The sequence below is a fragment of the Heterocephalus glaber genome, unplaced genomic scaffold, assembly GCF_053883595.1.
Source record: "Heterocephalus glaber isolate CG9 unplaced genomic scaffold, H.glaber_assembly_v1.0 deba00001428, whole genome shotgun sequence".
Taxonomy (NCBI): Eukaryota; Metazoa; Chordata; class Mammalia; order Rodentia; family Bathyergidae; genus Heterocephalus; species Heterocephalus glaber.
Window position 1 is genome coordinate 647,801 of NW_028258293.1, and position 17,344 is coordinate 665,144.

Genomic DNA, 17,344 nt, shown 5'->3' on the forward strand with positions numbered 1-17,344 from the left:
TGGCCCCTGCCAGGGCTCCTGCTGGGTCAGGGCCTATGCAGACAGCAGCCTACTCACGATCCTCAGGTGGCCCAAGTGCATAGACGGCGGCCTCTCTGGGACCCCCTGGTGCACACGGCAGGGGTGTGAGGCCAGCAGGGCTCTGTGGGCACTGGTTGGGGGAGACTGATTGCAGGGCCACCTCCCCAAGCCGGCCTGGGAACAATGCTCTCCGGCCTGCCACAGCTTCAAGTGCGAATGACCTCTGAACTCCAAGGGTGACCCTGCAGCCCTGTGATGGTGAACCTTTTTGAGCTTTCAACAATACAAACAGCCCTCTGGGCATGTGTGCCACAGGTTCACTGCCTCTGCTACAGCCCCGTGGCAGGCCTGGGTCCTCTGGGGGTCGTGGCAGCAGTGTGCCAGCTGAACCCACCACGCCCTCTCCTCCTCCCTAGCACAGGCCAGGAGCCTGCAGGAGCACAGTGATGGTCCTGGGCTTGTGGGGTGGCTGGGGCAGCTCCCTGTTCTACCACAGGGACCGCAGTGAGTGCCAGGAACCTGGGGCCAAGAGCACACGGTGAGCCCAGGGTTTGGGGAAGACCTGCCACAGGTCACTTCGGTCACCTCAGCTCGACGAGCAGGCTTTGATATGAGGACAGACGAGCCTGCAGGACAGACGGGGACAAAAGACTCCAGCCAGCTTAGGGACCCCACAGGGCACCGCAGATAGGAGACCTGTCCAGCCCTGTCTCTGAAGGCTCATGACCCAGGTGGGCAAGACCACGGGAGCCAGAGGGGAGGGCGTGGGTGGGTGGTCTACAGCAAAGGGCTGGATGTCACCGGGACAGGGGAGTGTCACTGGGCCCCGAGGACACACACACAGTCTCAACCCTCACAGGGGAGCCCGCAGAGTGGGTATCACACTGCCGCCCCAACCCCAGGAAGGCCAGGCTGAGCAGGAGCCACCACCTGTCCAGGTCTGTCCAGTGCCCACACCACTCCCCCGTGCCACACAGGCCCAGGGGCCCAGGTGAGGGGTGCTTTAGGCAGGGAGGAAGCTTGGCAGGAGGGGCAGCACCACCTCTCCCTGCAGGGGAAACCCAGAATCCCAGCCCCGCCAAGGCCAGGAGGCCTGAGGGCAGTGTCTACGTGGCTGTGTGCACAGATTTGTGCTGGCTCCACACTGACACATGGACCCCCATAATCAGAATTCCTGAGCCCAGCCCCCAGGCCCTTGCAGAACAATTAAGGATGGTGCTTTGGCCATCTGGAGGCCGCTGCTGCTTGTGAGATCTGACTGGGCTGGGTGCCTGTGTTTCTGGCCGAGGTAGGGGTGGTGGCAGTGGCAACAAGTCCTCCAGTTTCTGCTGCCACCTCACTGTACCATCTCATCAGCCCTAGTGTGTCCCCAAACTTGTATGTGGGAGGCCTAATCCCCAGTACCTTGGGATGTCTGTAGTTGGCAAATCAATCTCTACAGAGGTGACCAAGTTAAAATGAGGCATTAGGGAAGGCCCTGCCAGAGACTGCCCTCCTAAGCCAGGCTGTGGTGCCAAGGGAAGAGCATGGGCTCAGCACAGCAACGCCCTAGGTTTGAACTCTAGTACCAAAAACGCAAAGAAGTGAAGGAGACGGAAACACACCCGGAAGACCTCATGAGGACGCAGAAGACATCTGCAAGCCAAGGAGAGAGCTCCGGAGGGACCAGCCTTGCAACAGCTCAGCCTCAGACTCCAGACTCAGACCTAGTGGCAGCGGGGTGGAGAAGCATGGCAGCCCCAGGCCAGCACCTCAGCTCCCTCTCGGAGCCTGGCCGGGGTGGCAAACCTCCCTCTGCAGCCAGGGAACGCTCCTCTGGCTCCCACTGGCCAGGCTTCCTGGGGTGCTGGGGTCTGTGTGATACTGTAGATAGGTAAGTGAAAGAGCCCTGAGCCGCCCCTCACTGAAAATCCTTGCTCGTTCCCTGTACGCTTGCAAGGTGACCTGCTTCCCCACTGGATCCCCATCTAATCAGCATCACCTAAGCAACTATACTTGTCAGAATCTTAGTGGTTGACCATAGTTTTGCCCACCTTGTGGTCTCTCACTGGATCAGTATTACCTAAGCAACTGTACTTGCAATCTTACTAGTTGACTATAGTTTTCTTTTTGTACTGGGGATCGAACTCAGGACCTTGCGCTTGTGAGGTAGGCTCGGTGCCACTGGGCTAAATCCTGGGCCCAGCTGACTATAGTTTTGCCCCACCTTGAACCCGCCTCACCTCATGGCTTTGTCCCATAAAATACCTTTGAGGGGTCAGGGATTTAGCTCAGTGGTTCCACCACCTGCCTCACAAGGGCCAGGTCCCGAGTTTGATCTCCAGTACCAAAAAAAAAAGCCTTTGAGAAGCAGGGTCGGCAGGTAACCCACTTTCCGGTCCCCCTTCTGTCTCTCTTAGACAGAAGCTGTCTTTCTCTCAATAAATCTTTCCTACTCTTAACCCCCATTGTTCCTAGCATTCATTCTTCAATTTTAAAGAACATGAACTCGAGCTTCGGGTATCTTGCAGGTTTGGGAGTTAACCTCTTCCCCTGTATCATGGGAAGCTCCAGTGCTGCATGCTGCCCCACCCAGTGCTCTGGAGCCAGGCACCATACCCTGAGTGACGGAGGGTTACAAGGGATGCCAGCAAGGCTTCCAGAGCCTCCCCAAGAGTCCCAGTGTCAGAGGATGGCTGTACCCACAGCACAGGGCAGCGGTGGCTAGAACAGACGGACAGGGGCTGGGAGGCCAGGTTCCGAGCACCCCATGCCTGCAGTAGGGACACAGCAGTTATTACCCCAGCAAGGACCCATGTCCCCTCCCAACATCAGCTTGCCAAGGGGCCTTCATGGTGCCCCAAATCTCCAAGCTCAGCCCACAGGCTCACCCAAGGCTGGGCTCTCACCCTCCAAAGCTCCAGGCCACCATACTACCCACCCTGTCTACCCTTCTGAGCCAGGCCCTGCCTCACCCTGTCTGCACAGCTGAGCCCAGAGCCAGAATCCACTAGGTGGTCAGCCCAGGCCTCTGTAGGAGCCCAGACCCCAGACCCAGCCATGTGGACACAGAGGGGAATGGGACCACCACTCCCCACCGTGGCTAGGAGCACAGCCTATCCTGACATCCCCAAGAGAGTGACCAACAGAGGGTGGCCTAGTGAGGGGTGGCCCTGATGACCATCCTCAGAGTGGGAAGAACCGGGCTCAGTGGAGAGAAGCTCCCTAACTCCCTTGCTGACTGCCACCCCTACAGAACCACAGGTCCAGCCAAGGGCCACTGGGTCAGCTCTGACCCCCGCCCCAGCACACTGCCATTCAGCACAAAGCAGACAGCCTGCTCACCTGCCCCAGGGAACCTGCAGAGAATCCCAGAGCAGGGCCAACCCATATCGCTCTCTGGACCCCACCCTCTGGGAAAGGACCACAGGGAAGTTGGAAGGTCTCGAGCTTCCAGGTGACTTTCCTGAGCTCAGAACAAAGACGGAAGGCTTGCTAGGATGTAACACACCCAGTGTCCCCAGGGTGAAGCCCATGAGAAGTGTGGCATGGAATCTTGGAGCACCAGGCTTGAAGGGGTGCAGCATAGGCCACAGCCGCCCATGGGACTGCCCAGAGTGGACTCAGACTCAGGATGAACAGATGCGGATAGCAAGCTGTGGAATCCCACAAGTTCAAGGGTTCAGCAGAGACAAGGAAGATGTAAAACTAAACCTGAAACCAATCTCGAGACACAGACCTGCTACTTGTGAGATGAAAGAGCACTGGTTGGATAGTGGCAAAGCGGACCAGGCAAAAGAAATAGTGAACAGCAACCACAGCCAAACAGAAAACCTGAAAGTGTTCCGGGAGCTGCAGCAGCAGGAGGGTGGATGGAGAGAGCTGTGGAGCCTACCCACAGCCTTCCTCTCTGATAAAAACTGAACGGGGCATCCAAGCTCAGGGCATGATAGAACCGGACTCTGCGACCACTCCTGAGCTCAGCAGTGGCGGGGCAACAGGCAGCAGATGCACACAGGGAACAAGCAGAAACCGTGGCCTCTGCTGCAGCAGAACACAGCCAGGTGCAGTCACAGGAGCAGAGCCGCATGGCGAGGTATGGTGCAGGAGACCCTTGAGAGTATACAACCCAAGGCCGGAGCAGGTCCTAGCCAGGCACAGCTGCAGGAGGCTGGCACTTGAAGGAAAGGTCAGCTGGCCACACCCGAGCCCAGCAGCTGCACGTGTCCAGCTCTCAGCATCCTCCTAGGGCCCATGCTGCACCCCTGCTTGGGGACAGCATCAGTTGCAGCCCTAGGCTATTGTGCCAGTAATGTGGGGGATGTGGGCACCCCCAGCTGGGGCTGAGGTGGGGTGGCACAGACACAGGACCAAGGCTGCCCACCCAGGCCACACATCTCCACCCCCAAGCCCAGGAGCCCGGAGCCCTGGCCTCCCCAGCCCAGCACTTCACCCCTTTCTGGGGGAGTGCCACTGAAGCACTGCAGGAGGGCCCTGGGCGCACCTGGCTCCGATGACAGGCTCACGGGCATCCTTGGAGGCTGCATAGTCCATGCCGTAGAAGTTCAGCCCCAGGAGAATCTTGCTCCGCCACCTGGACTTGGGGTCCAGGACCTGGACACAGGCTTGAACCCATGACAGCGGTGCGTTGGGGCCAGGCCTGCAGGGACAACAGGGCAATGGGTTTCAGCAGCAGGCAGCTCAGTTTCATGGGCGGCCACCAGGGGTGCATTCCTCTTGTGCTGTGGGTGAAACCTCTCATGACTTGGAAGAACTGGGAGTGAATGACCTTCCCTAGGGGCCATCAACAAAGCAGCACAGGTACCACCTGCATTGCGTGCAGCCTCCCCACCTCAGACTGGCAGGCAGGCGTCTGAGACACAGGTGGGGAGGGGTCAGGAGACACATGGCCTTCTGGCCTTCTGTCCTTCCTGCCGGATGCCTGCTGCATCTGCTTCCCAAGCTCCTTGGGAGCAGGGTGGCTCAGGCCTGACGAGGTGGCAGCGAGCCTATGTGTGGACTCCGGCAATGCAGTGCTAACCGAAGACTGGGGCCCACAGGACCCCCCTTTCCTGGGCACAGGCTAGGCAGGTGGCCACCAGCTTCCACCAGGGGCACCTGGGCCAGAGGAGGTGACACTGTGCATGGATCCACAGAGCCCCGGGCAGGGCTGTTTGCCCAGACGCCAGGGTGCGGACCCCTTTTCCCAAGGCACTCACTGCTGCGACGTGGAGTAGTCGTAGGTCATGAGGCTGAAGCCGTCCAGCACTGGGGCCAGCTGCTCAAACTCCTTGTGCGTGAACATGCCCAGCTGGTCGGTCCTGTGACAAGGTGAGGTGTGGCTGGGGTCAGGACACACTGTCTAGCGCCCCTGGGGGTCCTGGGTCCCTGTGCCTTGGAGACAGGGACTGCCTGCTGCTTGGCTGGGGCCGTCCTCCAGGAGCCAGGGTGGGGGCTGAGGCCAAGCAGAAGTGTCCTGCTCTCCCTGCCCCTGAAAGGCTCTGGGGGGCAGGGGGCGGGTGCTCACAGTGTACCCAACTCAGCCAAGCTCCAGGACGGGTGGGCTCCTTCGGAGGCCCCTGCTTGTCCACAGACACCGAGGAGCATAGCACCCCACCTAGGCCTCTGTCCTACAACGTCTCCCCCAATTCGGTGGGTGCCCCACCCCCCACTTCCCCTCCGGCACGGTGAGAGGGGACAGAAGCCCTCCCTCAGTGGGGAGACCAGCCCCACAGAAGGGGGACCAGAGTCCGACTCATAGGGAGGGAGACAGCTCCAGGGGACCAGGGGAACAGGGAGGCTGCGGACGGCCAGGGCCATGCCAGCTGCACAGAACAAGGGGAGGGGAGGGAGGCTGGCCTGACGCTCGCCTCCCACAAGTGCTGCCCACTGTGCCCACGCAGGTGCGGACGCCGCTGCCATGGGTGACTATTCCTCGACACACTCTGCAGTGATGGCCAAGGGGTGGGGACTGCGTCTAGCAGGCCCCTTGTCCCCTTCACTGCCCCAAAGGCCATGGTTCAGGGTGAGCACAGGGAGGCCAAGCCTCCTCAGGGCACCACCTGCCTCGCTGGGCACTGTGGCTTAGACACAAAGCAGACTGCAGCGAGGACGGGGTGAAGGCAGGTCCCTGAAATCCCGACTGCCATTTCCCCTTCTCAGCTCGAAGCAGCCACGTTCAGTTTTCACCCTTCTCCCCTAACAGCAGGTAGGCATATTTCTTCAAGGGAAGGAAATGTAAAACAGTTTCTTTAGTCAGGTTATGAGTGAGGCACCTATGGGAAAGGCTTGAGAGAGCTGAGTGACCAGCTACGCTGATGGATCTGAAATAAGAACACAGTGAATGAGGACTTCAGACCCAGGATGAACTTTCTCAGGCAACATGGGATGTAGCTACTCCCTACTGAGCATCTGAGTTCTGAGGAACTTTACTATGTAGTTCAGGCTGGTCTCCAACTCACAGTGATCCTCCTGCCTCAGCCTCCGGAGTGCTGGGATCACAGGTGTATCCCACCACACCTGGAAGTTCTGAGGAACTTAAAATGCAAAACCACCAGGTTTTTTTGGTAAAATCTGTTTCCTTTAAACCCACACATTGAAGAACTGGGTTAGAGAGCCGGTCAATAAAAATTGGGTCATTTTGAATGGCAGGTGGCTACTAAACAACTGAGCGATCCCTGTGCTCTGCGTCTATAATTTCAGTAGCTCTGGATGGAGCAGCCATGCGGCCATCCCCTTGGGATCCCTCCTGGAAATCCAGGAGCTATTCTTATTTCCAGGGAAAGCTCTCCTAACCACCTCCTGTGCTTAGAGATTTCATTCCGCCACTGCAACCAGGAGCTCTGTACGCAGAACACACATGGTAACAGCCTCTGAGGCCACACCCTGGTGGAGCATAGTGTACAAAGGAGGAATGGCTCTGGGGACACAGCCCGTGTGCAGGGCAAGGTCTACGCCAGGCGCTGTGCAGAGGCCTATAACCACCAAAGGGACCAAGACTCACGGCAGAAGTGTCCTCCAGGAAAGCAGGGCCCCTGGGCCACCAGCACCAAGCCCACCATGGATCTGCCTGGCTGGGCAAGGCACCGAGGCCTTTCTCGAACCTCAGTGGGGGAACGAGAAGGACAAGATGGGGCTGGGCCCTGCAGAGGTCCCAGCTGCACCCAGGAGCAGGCACCAGGGCAGGGCATCCTGGTGGGGCACACTTGCTGGGGGGCCCAGGTGTCGATGGAGTCGGACCCCCTCCTCCGCCTGAAGCCCCACTCCATCTACCCAGACCCTCCCGTGCACAGCTCCTTCCTGCCCCAGACCCAGCAGGCACAGGGGACGGGCCTACTGCAGGCTGGCTACAAAAGGGACAGAAGGGATGGCATGTGGACACGGGACAACGTGTGGGTCCCAGGGATGCAGCATTCCGGAGGCCAGGCAGGTGCTTGCTGTGCCCTGCCTCAGGCTCCCCACAAGGCAGCACAGATAGCATCAGACGGAGACGGGGCTACAGGTGCCACAGGGGAGGCAGGGTGCCTGTGAGTCCGAGCAAGTAGGGACAAGGAGGGGTGGGACAGAGACCTCAGCTTTCTCTGAAGAACAGGACGTATGCTGTCACGTGCTAGTGCTGGGGTGGGCAAGGATGGATGCCTCCCAGTGTTCTTCCTGTCTGCCGCCCTTCGCTGGGGTCCTGGGCCCCTCCCAGAGGTCTCCTCAGGCCCTTAGTGAGCGCCTGTGGCCCACCAGGGGCCAGCAGATGTACAGCTGACCGGCTGCCTTGGCCAGGCTCTTGGCAGTTTCTTCCCGCTGCCCTGCCAACCCTGGGAGCCCCTCTCTGGTGGGCACCCTGCTCTCTGGGTCCCCATGTCCATGTCTTGGGTGGGGGCAGCCCTAGCAGACTGTGGGAACCCGGAGGCTCAGTGGGGTGCAGCAGGGGGCTCAGGGGAGAGAGGCTGCGCTCTTCAGAGCCCTGTGCAGGGATGTCAGCGGCACCAAGGGCAGCCATCCGGCAATGCTGGGAAAGGACACCAAACCCCAGGCACTGACCAAAGCCAAGCAGGCCCCTGGCAATGGGAAGACAGGCCTCAGTGCCTCTTACCCTAGCTGGCTGCACCAGAGTGGCCCTCCTCTGGGGCAGACTCAGACCCTGCTCACAGTGAGGTCTGGGCCCGGGGTCCTGACCCTGCACCCACCTTGCACAGGTGCAGGCCAGGCTGGCTGTGTCAGGGCTTTCTGTCCCCAGGGGAAGCTGGCTCTCATAGGCACGCACTGGGGCTGTGGCTCGAGCTCTCAAGGTTTGACCTTGTCTGTGCCCACCCAGCCTTCCTGGGCACCCAGGTCTGGGTCCCGTGACCCATGCTGCACCACATACAGCCCCCTGCCATGTCCATGCACTATCACCCCCAGCTCCCATGGCTGTACAGCATGGCCCTGCCACGCTGCCTGTGCCTTGTGGCCTCTGGCAGGCTGGCCCCACGCCTTGAGGCTCCCAACAGCCACCACACAATGTCCCCACCAACCAGGAAGGGATGGTCATGCTGGCAGATGTGGCTCTACATGTCTGTGGAGCGTGCACCACTCGGCACAGTGGCTGACACAGAAGCACATGGCATGGCCTGGACTCATTCTCACAGGCCACTCACAGCCACTGCCTGACTGATCCAAGGCTGGGGTACCAGGGCAGCCTGTGGCCAGCTCTGTCAGGGCCAGGAGCAGCCCCTAGTGTGGTGGCCATCAGTGGAGGGAGGGCACCCCCCCTCAGCCTGTGCTCAGGCCCTCTTCCCATCCTGGCTCTGTTCCTGGGCCCTCCATCTGGGCGACACAGAGGCTTCCACGGGCCTCCATCCTGACGTCCCTCCCCATCATCCCTGGCCCACATGACATGGACAGCCCTCTGTCTGTGACCCACGGCAGACTCTGCAGCATCCAGAGACACGAGAACAGCTCATCAGCAGATCAGACACAGCATGGTTTCCAATAAATGAAAACTACTGCTGATGCCGAAAACCTCATGTTCCAAAATCATTTCCGAGGAAAAGAAACCAAGGGAGGAGGGAAGAAAAGAAGCAGGCCCATCTCAGTCCGTGCCTGGTCTTGGGGGGCTCCAGGTGGTCACAGCAATGAATGTGCATGCTCACTGACTCTCAGTGCCAAGCACCCAGCCCAGGGGGCCGCACGCTCCCCACACTGGCCTGTGCCCACTTGTGCCAAGATGGAGGCTCTGTGCCCTGGCGCCTGAGTGGACAACCTGGCCTTGGCTGCTGCCCACAGCTCTGGCCACCCCAAGTCCCAGACTCCAGAAACCTGGTAGACACCGGGAGGGCTCATCCAGGCAGCAGGGGTCTGGCAACCCCTCTCCTGGGCTCCTCTGAGACCCCAAGCGCTAGCCCTCTGGATCCTCCACTCTTTAGCCTGCAAGACAGAAGGGAAACTGCCTGGTGGAGAGACCAGGCCTCTCCGCCACTGTCCAGGCTGTGGTTCTGTGCTGCTAGGGTCACACACTAGGCATGGCTGCAGGCTTGTGCCCAGGCCCTCCCCAGTGCTCACCGCAGCTTCTCCCCAACGCTCCCACGATCCTGCAGTCGCCGCTGCACCTTCCTGGCCTGTCTCCCTACCACACCCCCGGCGGGAGCCACTTCCACCCAAGTCTGGCCTCCTCCAGGCCAGCACCACAGGGACAACACAGGCTCAGTCATGGTCACCAATACCTCCAGCCAGACTGTCTGGCTCTGTTGGTCTGTGGATGCGGTGGCCCCATGGAATGCCAGCCCTGAGTCCACCCCTGTGGTACCTGCCCTGGCTGGCTCTGGGCATCTGGAGGGCATCCCAATGACAGCGCATCAGAGGTTTCTGAACCTGAACTTTCTGAGCCAAGCCCAGGCCCATCTTGCTTGGCCCCACCAGCCTCCTGTAACACCCCCGTGAGGGCCATGGATGTGGTGGCCACAAGGGGTCTCAAAGTTACCAAGAGTCTCCTACCCTGTCGCTGTGGGTTCCTGCACTGGATGGGACCTCAGCCTGGCGCTTGGCCCATCCATGCTGCAGCAGTGCCCACATTCCCACAGGGGCTAAACACACACAGCTCGTGGCCTGCCCTGCCAGCCTGCTAAGCTTTTGTGCAGAACGGCTGGGGATCTAGTGAAGGACTCCCATCCCTCCATATTACCTTCCCTTGATCACTGGGCTGGATGTGGCACACAGGCGGCAGCCCCCGCTGTGAGATGAGTGCACCCAGGATGAACCTCCTCCATCACAGGATGCTCTCATCCTACCATGGGAGGGCTCCCAACCAGGTGTGCCTGCTGGGGTACACATACCAGCCATGCTTGGGAAGGACACCAGCCCCTGGGCCGGAGGGGACTGGAGCCTGACACAAGCACCCTGGGGACAGCTGGACTGCCTGCCCCTGTAGGCCTGGAGATCTAATTAAACCAGTTCCTGGAGGCTGCCCCCCCATCCACTGCCAGGGGCAGCAAGAAGGCCTTGGGAGCGGGACTCAAGGTCAGCACACCAAGTGCTGCAGCAGAGCAGCATGGGGCCAAGCCCTCTTCCCAGGGGCTCTGAGTGCTGCCTGGCTGGGTGACAAAGGACAGACTGGATTTGCATCTGGTGGCTGGAAGCTGCCCCTCCCCCCCACAGAGATGTGTCTGGCTCAGTCTCTGCTGTAAATGAGGAGCACAATTTGCCCAGTACAGGGAGGTACTAGAGGAAGGCGCAGGATGGGGGGCTGCCTGGGCTCTGTGCTGAAGGGCAGGGAGACAGACAGGATGGTAAAACAGACTCCCTGGGGGCAGGCCTCCGCCTGGCCTTGCAGCTGAGAGCGGAGCCCCAGCAGGCACGAGCCAGGACCTGGGCCCAGCTTGTTCCCCAGCCTCAGCCCCCAGGTACCCTCAATGGGCCTTGCACTGTCACTGCAGGTGAGGGAGGAGGCAGCCTCCGCTCCCCACGTGCACTTCCTGCCTGGTCTGGGGGCTAGGGTGACAATGCCTGGGTGGAGGCAGAGCCCCTGGAAAGACTCTGCCACCCACAGCTGGGTGGGCCCAGAGGGCACCCTGAACTGCGCTGGACTCCAAGAGTCCCTGCTAAGAGCTGCTCCTGCATCCTCCCACAGGTGATCCTTGAGCCACCAAGCACAACATGGCCTCTGCTGCTGTGCCACACTAGCCATAGTCCAGACACCAGGACCCAGCACGAGCACCAGCGGAGGCGGTGCAGCCTGTGGCCTAGCCTCTCCTTCCATCTGGGCCTGCATGGCTGCCACCAGCACAGGAAGAAGTGCCCCCTAGCTTTACCCTTGCCACCCCGGGGAGGCAAACCCTGGGAGCACAGGCCAGGTGCTTTGAGGACTTCACGTCAGAGAAGGAAAGGACGCAGCACCCCAAGCCCTGGATGTGGGCCCCTCTCCTTGGCAAAGGTAGGGCTGCCAGGCTAAAGGAGCAGACCCGGCCTGGGAAGCACCGAGGCAGAGCTGGCCACCTTCCATCTAGCACTTGGCAGACCAACTCAGAGTAGAGGCAGGGCAGGGTCAGGCTGAGGCTGAGGGGCTGCTGAGGCTCGGTTGAGACAAGGCCTTCCAGGGCTTAGCAGCAGGCACAGGAGCTACGATTGCACAATGCTGACCAAGAACCAAGGCCAGATGGAGCACAGAGCCCCACTGCCCTGCACACTTGGCGCCACAACCACAAACGTGTTCCACATGGGAACATGTGGCCTCCAGGCCCATCTCTGGGGCAGGGTCAGCTGGAGCCACTACCCCAACCACTGCCCCCAGGTGCAGCCAAGGGGAAGCCAAGGGGCAGCCAAGGGCAAGGAAGCATGGGGAGAAAAGTCACACAAGGCTCGAAGCACCCTGGAGGCCAATGTGGGGCCTGCTCCAAAGTGGCCTGACCACGGCCTGTGGTGGGAGCTGGCTGGTGCCACAGGTGGGGCGTGGAGTGGGCAGGCAGCAGCCAGCATCTACTTTGGATGCCTGGGCACAGTGCAGGCTCTACGGGAGCTCAGACCTCCGGGCTGTGTGATTCAGGGCGGCTACCACCACTAGGCCCCGAGGGCCAGTCCAACCCCTTCCGCCATGGAGCTGCAGGCTACAGAGGGGTGGAGACATCTGGCTGCCTCCTTCCAGAGCCACCTGAGGGCTGAGGCTGGCTGGGCAGGGCTGCTCCTGGGAAGCCGGTGGGCCGAGTGCAGAGCCAGGACCCCCACTGCAGAGTCGGAGCCTACATAGTCCCACCTGGCCACTGCTGCCCTCTCAGCCCAGGTCTGTCCTCACACTGTGAGCCGCAGGTTCACCGTCCTAGCTCCTGCAGGCATGCCCACATCACTCAGCCAGAAGTTCCAGAAGAGCCGCCTCAAAGAGCTGGGAAGGGCAGTCAGCACGTGGCACACAGGGCCGGCACAGCCAGCAGTCCCACAGCCCTGCCCCGCTTGGCTTAATCCAGGGCCTAAAGCACCGAGTATCTGGGAGCGAGCGCCTGAGAGTGAGGGAAGTGAGTCTAGGACCCCATTCTCCAAGTGAGACACTCCTCAATGGCCTCCCAGTCCATCTGGGCTGCAGGACATGGCCTTCCTCTGTTGACAAGTGACAGGAAGGGGAGCCAGAGCCAGCTAAGTGCCCCCACCGCCCCGCAAGGCAGTGACCGGTGTCCACACAGACGGTGGGTCAACTGTGCACTGAGAGGGCCTGGCCCTTGCCAGAACCCTGTGATGGCTGCCCCAACCCCTGGACAGGAAGGCACTCACCCTGGGGTGACAGAGGGAGGGATGACTAGAATGGCCAGCAGCCGAGCCTGGTGCAGCGCTTCTGCCACATGAGTGAGCATGTGGATGAGGCCCCTGCAAGAACAAAGAGGTGGGGTCAGCCCAGGGAACCAGGGCTCTGAGAGCCCTCTGCCCAGGGACAGGGTGGGTCAGGCTTTGGGGCTTCCTCATACCAGTGTCACGGAGCAGGACAGGTGGCCCAGACCGAGCCCCCTGACAGGGCAGTCAGACCCTTCGTGGAGTATTCCCACCCTACTGGACACATGGCCCTCAGGATGGAGACCAGTGTGGGCCTGTGAAGAGAGCCGGAAGAGGTGGCCTTTCTCTTCCTGGGCCTAGCACAAAACCTTTCCCCTACCCAGGGGTCTCCAGAGCAGATGTCCCTGTAGCACCCAAGTGTGCTCAGAGAAAGGAGCCCAAATGACCAGACAGCCAAGGTCCACATTATGCTCCAGATCCCAAGGTAGGCCCAGCACACTGACCTGAGGGTGGCCTGGTCAGCCTCAGGCTTTGAAATGCCATGGGACACTCTGAGGGCCACCCCAGGGGGGACTTCAGGAGAACGGAGGGGCCTGGCCCCTGAGCTAGGTACCAGGTGCACAGGGGCCAGCAGGTGGGGGGGCCAGGGAGGGAGGGACCCCAGGAAGGCCTCCCGATGACCCCAAGCCTGGGGCCTTTATGCTACCTGCAAGTATCCCCAGGACACACCAGACTCAAGTGCCAAAAGGGGCCCAGAGTCTGGCAGCTGCCATCAACAGTTAGACCTCAGGGCACAGCCTGGAGCCGACCTTTGGTAAGGACAGGTGTGCCCAGCCCCAGCCACTCTGGGCACATAGGCCACCAGGGGACGCTCTAGTGGGACCAGCAGTGGCAATGTCCCTTCAAGGGCTTTACCAACAGACCCTCTGGACAAGCTGACTTGGCCTGTGCCCAGCAGGCAGCTGTGTGACAAGAACACACTGAGCCCACCTGGGCCCGGCATGCTGGGAGAGTCCAAGTGGGGGCTGGCAGGACAGACAGGCCTGGCCTTTCCCAGGGCCAGGCTGTGGGGTAGCTATGGGGCTGATACCCCAGGGCCTGCAGCCTCTTGCCAAAGCCCATGCTACCCGTCACCCTCACTGTCCTGGCCAGCTGCTATTGTCACCCTGCTTGGTTTGGGCAGGGACACCCCTAGAACCATTGCTATTTGCTGGGAGGAAACCCAGGGCCAGCACTGTGAATGGAGTTAGGTCTCCACCCAGGACCAGCTGAGGCCACAGGCTGCTGCCCACAGCACCCCTTGGAGCTCAAACTGCTGGGTCCTCACAGGAAGAAGGTGTTCATCCCCTTCCCCAGGGTACTTTGACAGGAGGCCTGGGGAACTCAGGGGTCCAGGTAAGGACCTGAGACCAGCAGGCCCCCAGGCTGCCCACACACCCCTTCCTGTGGTGCCCGCTGGCCACTACACAGGGACAGCTGCCCTGGCCAGATGGCGCTCTGAAGCAAAGTTGGCAGAGCTGGGGAGAGAGGTCCTGGACACCTTGCCACGCCTGGGAGAGGAGCTAATGGGCTGGCTCCCCAAGCCCATGTGTCATGGCCAACATCATGTGGCTTCCTGAGCCTGCCAACCATGGCCCTTGGCAGGCCAACCTGGCACTTCAGATCCAGGCTCGATGCCTGCAAGGTGACAGGTGGAGCAGGAAGCAGAGACCAGAGCAGCAACCTCCTTAAAGATTCCCACTGTGTCTCACTGTGGCTAGGCTCATTTTGGGAGACAGGTGCCAGGCACAGAATGCCCAAGGGACACCAGGTCAGCGGCCCTGCAACCGCCCTCCCTCCCAACATGAGGGGCTGGGTGGCTCCTCCTCCTGCCACCCCCCACTGCAGCCTTGCCCAGGTCCAGGGCCTCCTGCTCTGATATTAATGATCCATCAGAGACAGACACAATGAGGCTGTGTCTCACTGCCCACTTAATGCACTGAAACAGACACGAGTTACGGCAAAGCTCAGTTAATAGAGCTGTCGTCCCGGGAGGAGGGAAGGATGACAGCTGCCAGTGCCTCCTGAGAGGGGCCAGAAGGGCAGCTGAGGAGGCCACAGTGCCTGGAGAGGCCTCTGGCGGGGCCCAAGACCCAGGGACATCCTCACCTACTGTGGCATGCTCCCGCCCTCCCCACCCATCTCCCTCTACCCCAGCCCCCCAAGGGCACAGAGGGCCCCACTGGGCTCAGGTCTGCAGAGGGAATCCTGACACATCCTTCAACCCCGTCCCGTCCTGGGGCTCCACCTCCACGGGAGCCTTACACAGCACTGTAGATCTGTGCGGGGCTGCTGCCTCCTGGAGGGCACAGCTGAGACCTGCAGTTCTATCTGCAGCAGTGACAGTGCAGGTGATGAAGACAGGAAACCAAGGGTCCCTCTGGGCAGCAGGGTGGGACAGTGCTTCCCAGCTGAGCTAGGCCTTAGACACCTAGAAGTCCCTCAGGCAGGAAAAGAAAGAGAGGACAGCCGACCGAAGAACCTGTGCTTCTCTGGAGGTTGCTGGACTGGACAGCGGGCTGCAGGCCTCTGCACACCAGCTACCACCATGGGCTGCACCAGCCTCTCCCAAGGCCATCAAGGCGGCACCAGCCCTGGCCAGGGCAGAGCCTTCCCTCTGGCATCTTGACAAACAGGCAAGGGGCCTGCTTCAGGCTTACTGGCTGGGCTGCCAGGGAGAGGCCATTGCTCAGGGCTCTGGCCAGCCCCAAGCTGTCCTGGACCTGCAGGAGCTTCGGGCACCTTGTATGACTCCATTCCTCCCATCACCTGGCCAGGGTGTGGGGACCCGTCTCCCACTGAAGCAGCAAGGCAGCACGAGGATGCAGGAGGACGGCTTCTTTCCAGGGACTGCTAAAGCACCTGGGGCCTGGACAGCCCCTTCCCAGAGAACGCTGTGGGTGTCACACCTCAGGTCCTCACCTCACCCGGCTGGTCTCTTCTTTCAGTTTAAACCCAATGCCTTTGCACTGAGCTACATCCCCAGGTCCTACCCCTTTTAAAATTTTTATTTATTTATTTATTTTTGGTACCGGGGATCGAACTCGGGACCTTGCACTTGTGAGGTAGGCACCAGAACCACTGAGCTAAATCCCCGGCCCTAAATTTTTTAGTCTTACCAAGCTGCCCAGGCTGGGCTCAAAGTTGTGACCCTCCCGCCTCAGCCTCCCAGAGTGCTGGGATTATGGGTGTGCACCACTATGCCTGGTGGCTGAACTTTTCAGGCTCTTGTGCACTCAGTGAGGATTTCTGCTTGTGTCCATGCTGGCCCTCAGTCACATCATCCTGATCACCCTTATCGTGCTGAATCCTTGTGGGTCAAGATCCTCCGTTCCTTTACCACCCACCGGGCCTTGAGGCTGGCACAGTGATGTGGCCATTCCTGGCCCCTCTGAGTAGGCCTTCAGCTCTGCAGAGTTCCATTCCCACCCCACACAGAGCTCACAGGAGGAGGCCCTCGCAGACCGCCCCTCTCCCTCTGCAACTGCTAGTCGTGACCGAGAAACAAATTCCAGGCAGATGAGTGAAGCACAGTTCTGGGTGTGTCTGTGGGGGTTTCCAGAGATGACTGGCATGCAGGCCAGCAAACTGAAGGGGAAGACCCACCCCAGTTGTGGGTGGCACCAACCAACAGGCTTGTATCCTGGCCAGAATAAGTAAAGGGAAAGAAGAGGAAGCTGGTACACTTCTGACAGGAGCTCCATCCTGCTTGAGCCCGTGTGTCTTTTGCTGCCATCCACTTTGCACTTCAGTCTCCGGTTTCTTCAGCCTCTGTCGGAGACTCACTGGAGCAGCTCTCCCGGGAGTGTGCAGGCCTCCGACCTTGGACTGGCACTGTGTCCTTGATCCCTCTTGTTCTGCGGCTTCCATCTTGGGCTGAGCAGCTCCCGGACCTTTGGCTTTCCAGGGCGCTGATGGCCATGCGAACCTCCTGCCTCTGACCCTCCGTGCTCCCTGATAAATCTCCTTGCATAATGATATACTTTTTTTTATTGATTCTGCTCGTCCAGACAATCCTGACTGATACACCTGTGCTTCCTCCTCTGGCCCCTGCCATCTATGGATCCAGGAAGGACCCCGTGCAGCCACCTGCCACCCCACTCACACGTGCTTCTGTCTCAGCAGCTGGCTCCACACCTCCACCACGAAGCCATCAAAGTGCTGGTTCTGAAAGAAATGGCAGCAGGTGAGAAGCAACAGGGACCCAGGAGGGACAGGAAGAAAGACACACACTGAGCTACTGCCCTGCCTACCTGGCAAGGTCACAACCCAGTCACTCACAGGCAAGACCCAAGCCTGTGCTGCCCAAAACCCCCCTGGAGGGGCAGTGTGGGGCATCTCCACGTGAGCCAGGAGCAGCGGGGCTGCACCCCTGCATTCACTTGCTCAAGTTCCTCTAGCCCTGCAGGCCAAATGGCAGGCAGCAGCAGGGATGTGCCTCTCCAAGGAGGGCAGTGGAGCTCTGGCCAAGGATGCAAGAAGTCGCCCACCCTTGAGGCCCCCGGAAAACCCTTGCGCTCAAGGTGCAGTGCACAGCAGCCTGATCCAGCTTGGCACCGTCCTGAGTGGAAGACATGGGCTG

At 60.4% G+C, this 17,344-nt stretch overlaps 1 protein-coding gene across 29 annotated transcripts in view; it reads right to left on the reverse strand.

Annotated features, from left to right (window-relative positions):
* The window catches only part of Chid1 (chitinase domain containing 1), a 55,797-nt gene that overhangs the window by 10,835 nt on the left and 27,618 nt on the right, over window positions 1–17,344 (reverse strand). For all 29 annotated transcript variants that reach the window (XR_015451388.1, XR_015451391.1, XR_002397253.2 and 26 more), the window contains 4 exons: window positions 16,868–16,929; window positions 12,727–12,819; window positions 5,220–5,321; window positions 4,505–4,660 (listed from right to left, as the gene is read on the reverse strand). Coding sequence is in view for 24 of the 29 variants with exons in the window: in XM_087211474.1 (XP_087067600.1) it covers window positions 4,505–4,660; window positions 5,220–5,321; window positions 12,727–12,819; window positions 16,868–16,929 (413 nt within the window). In the remaining 5 variants the exon portion in view is untranslated. The remainder of the gene's footprint in view (window positions 1–4,504; window positions 4,661–5,219; window positions 5,322–12,726; window positions 12,820–16,867; window positions 16,930–17,344) is intronic.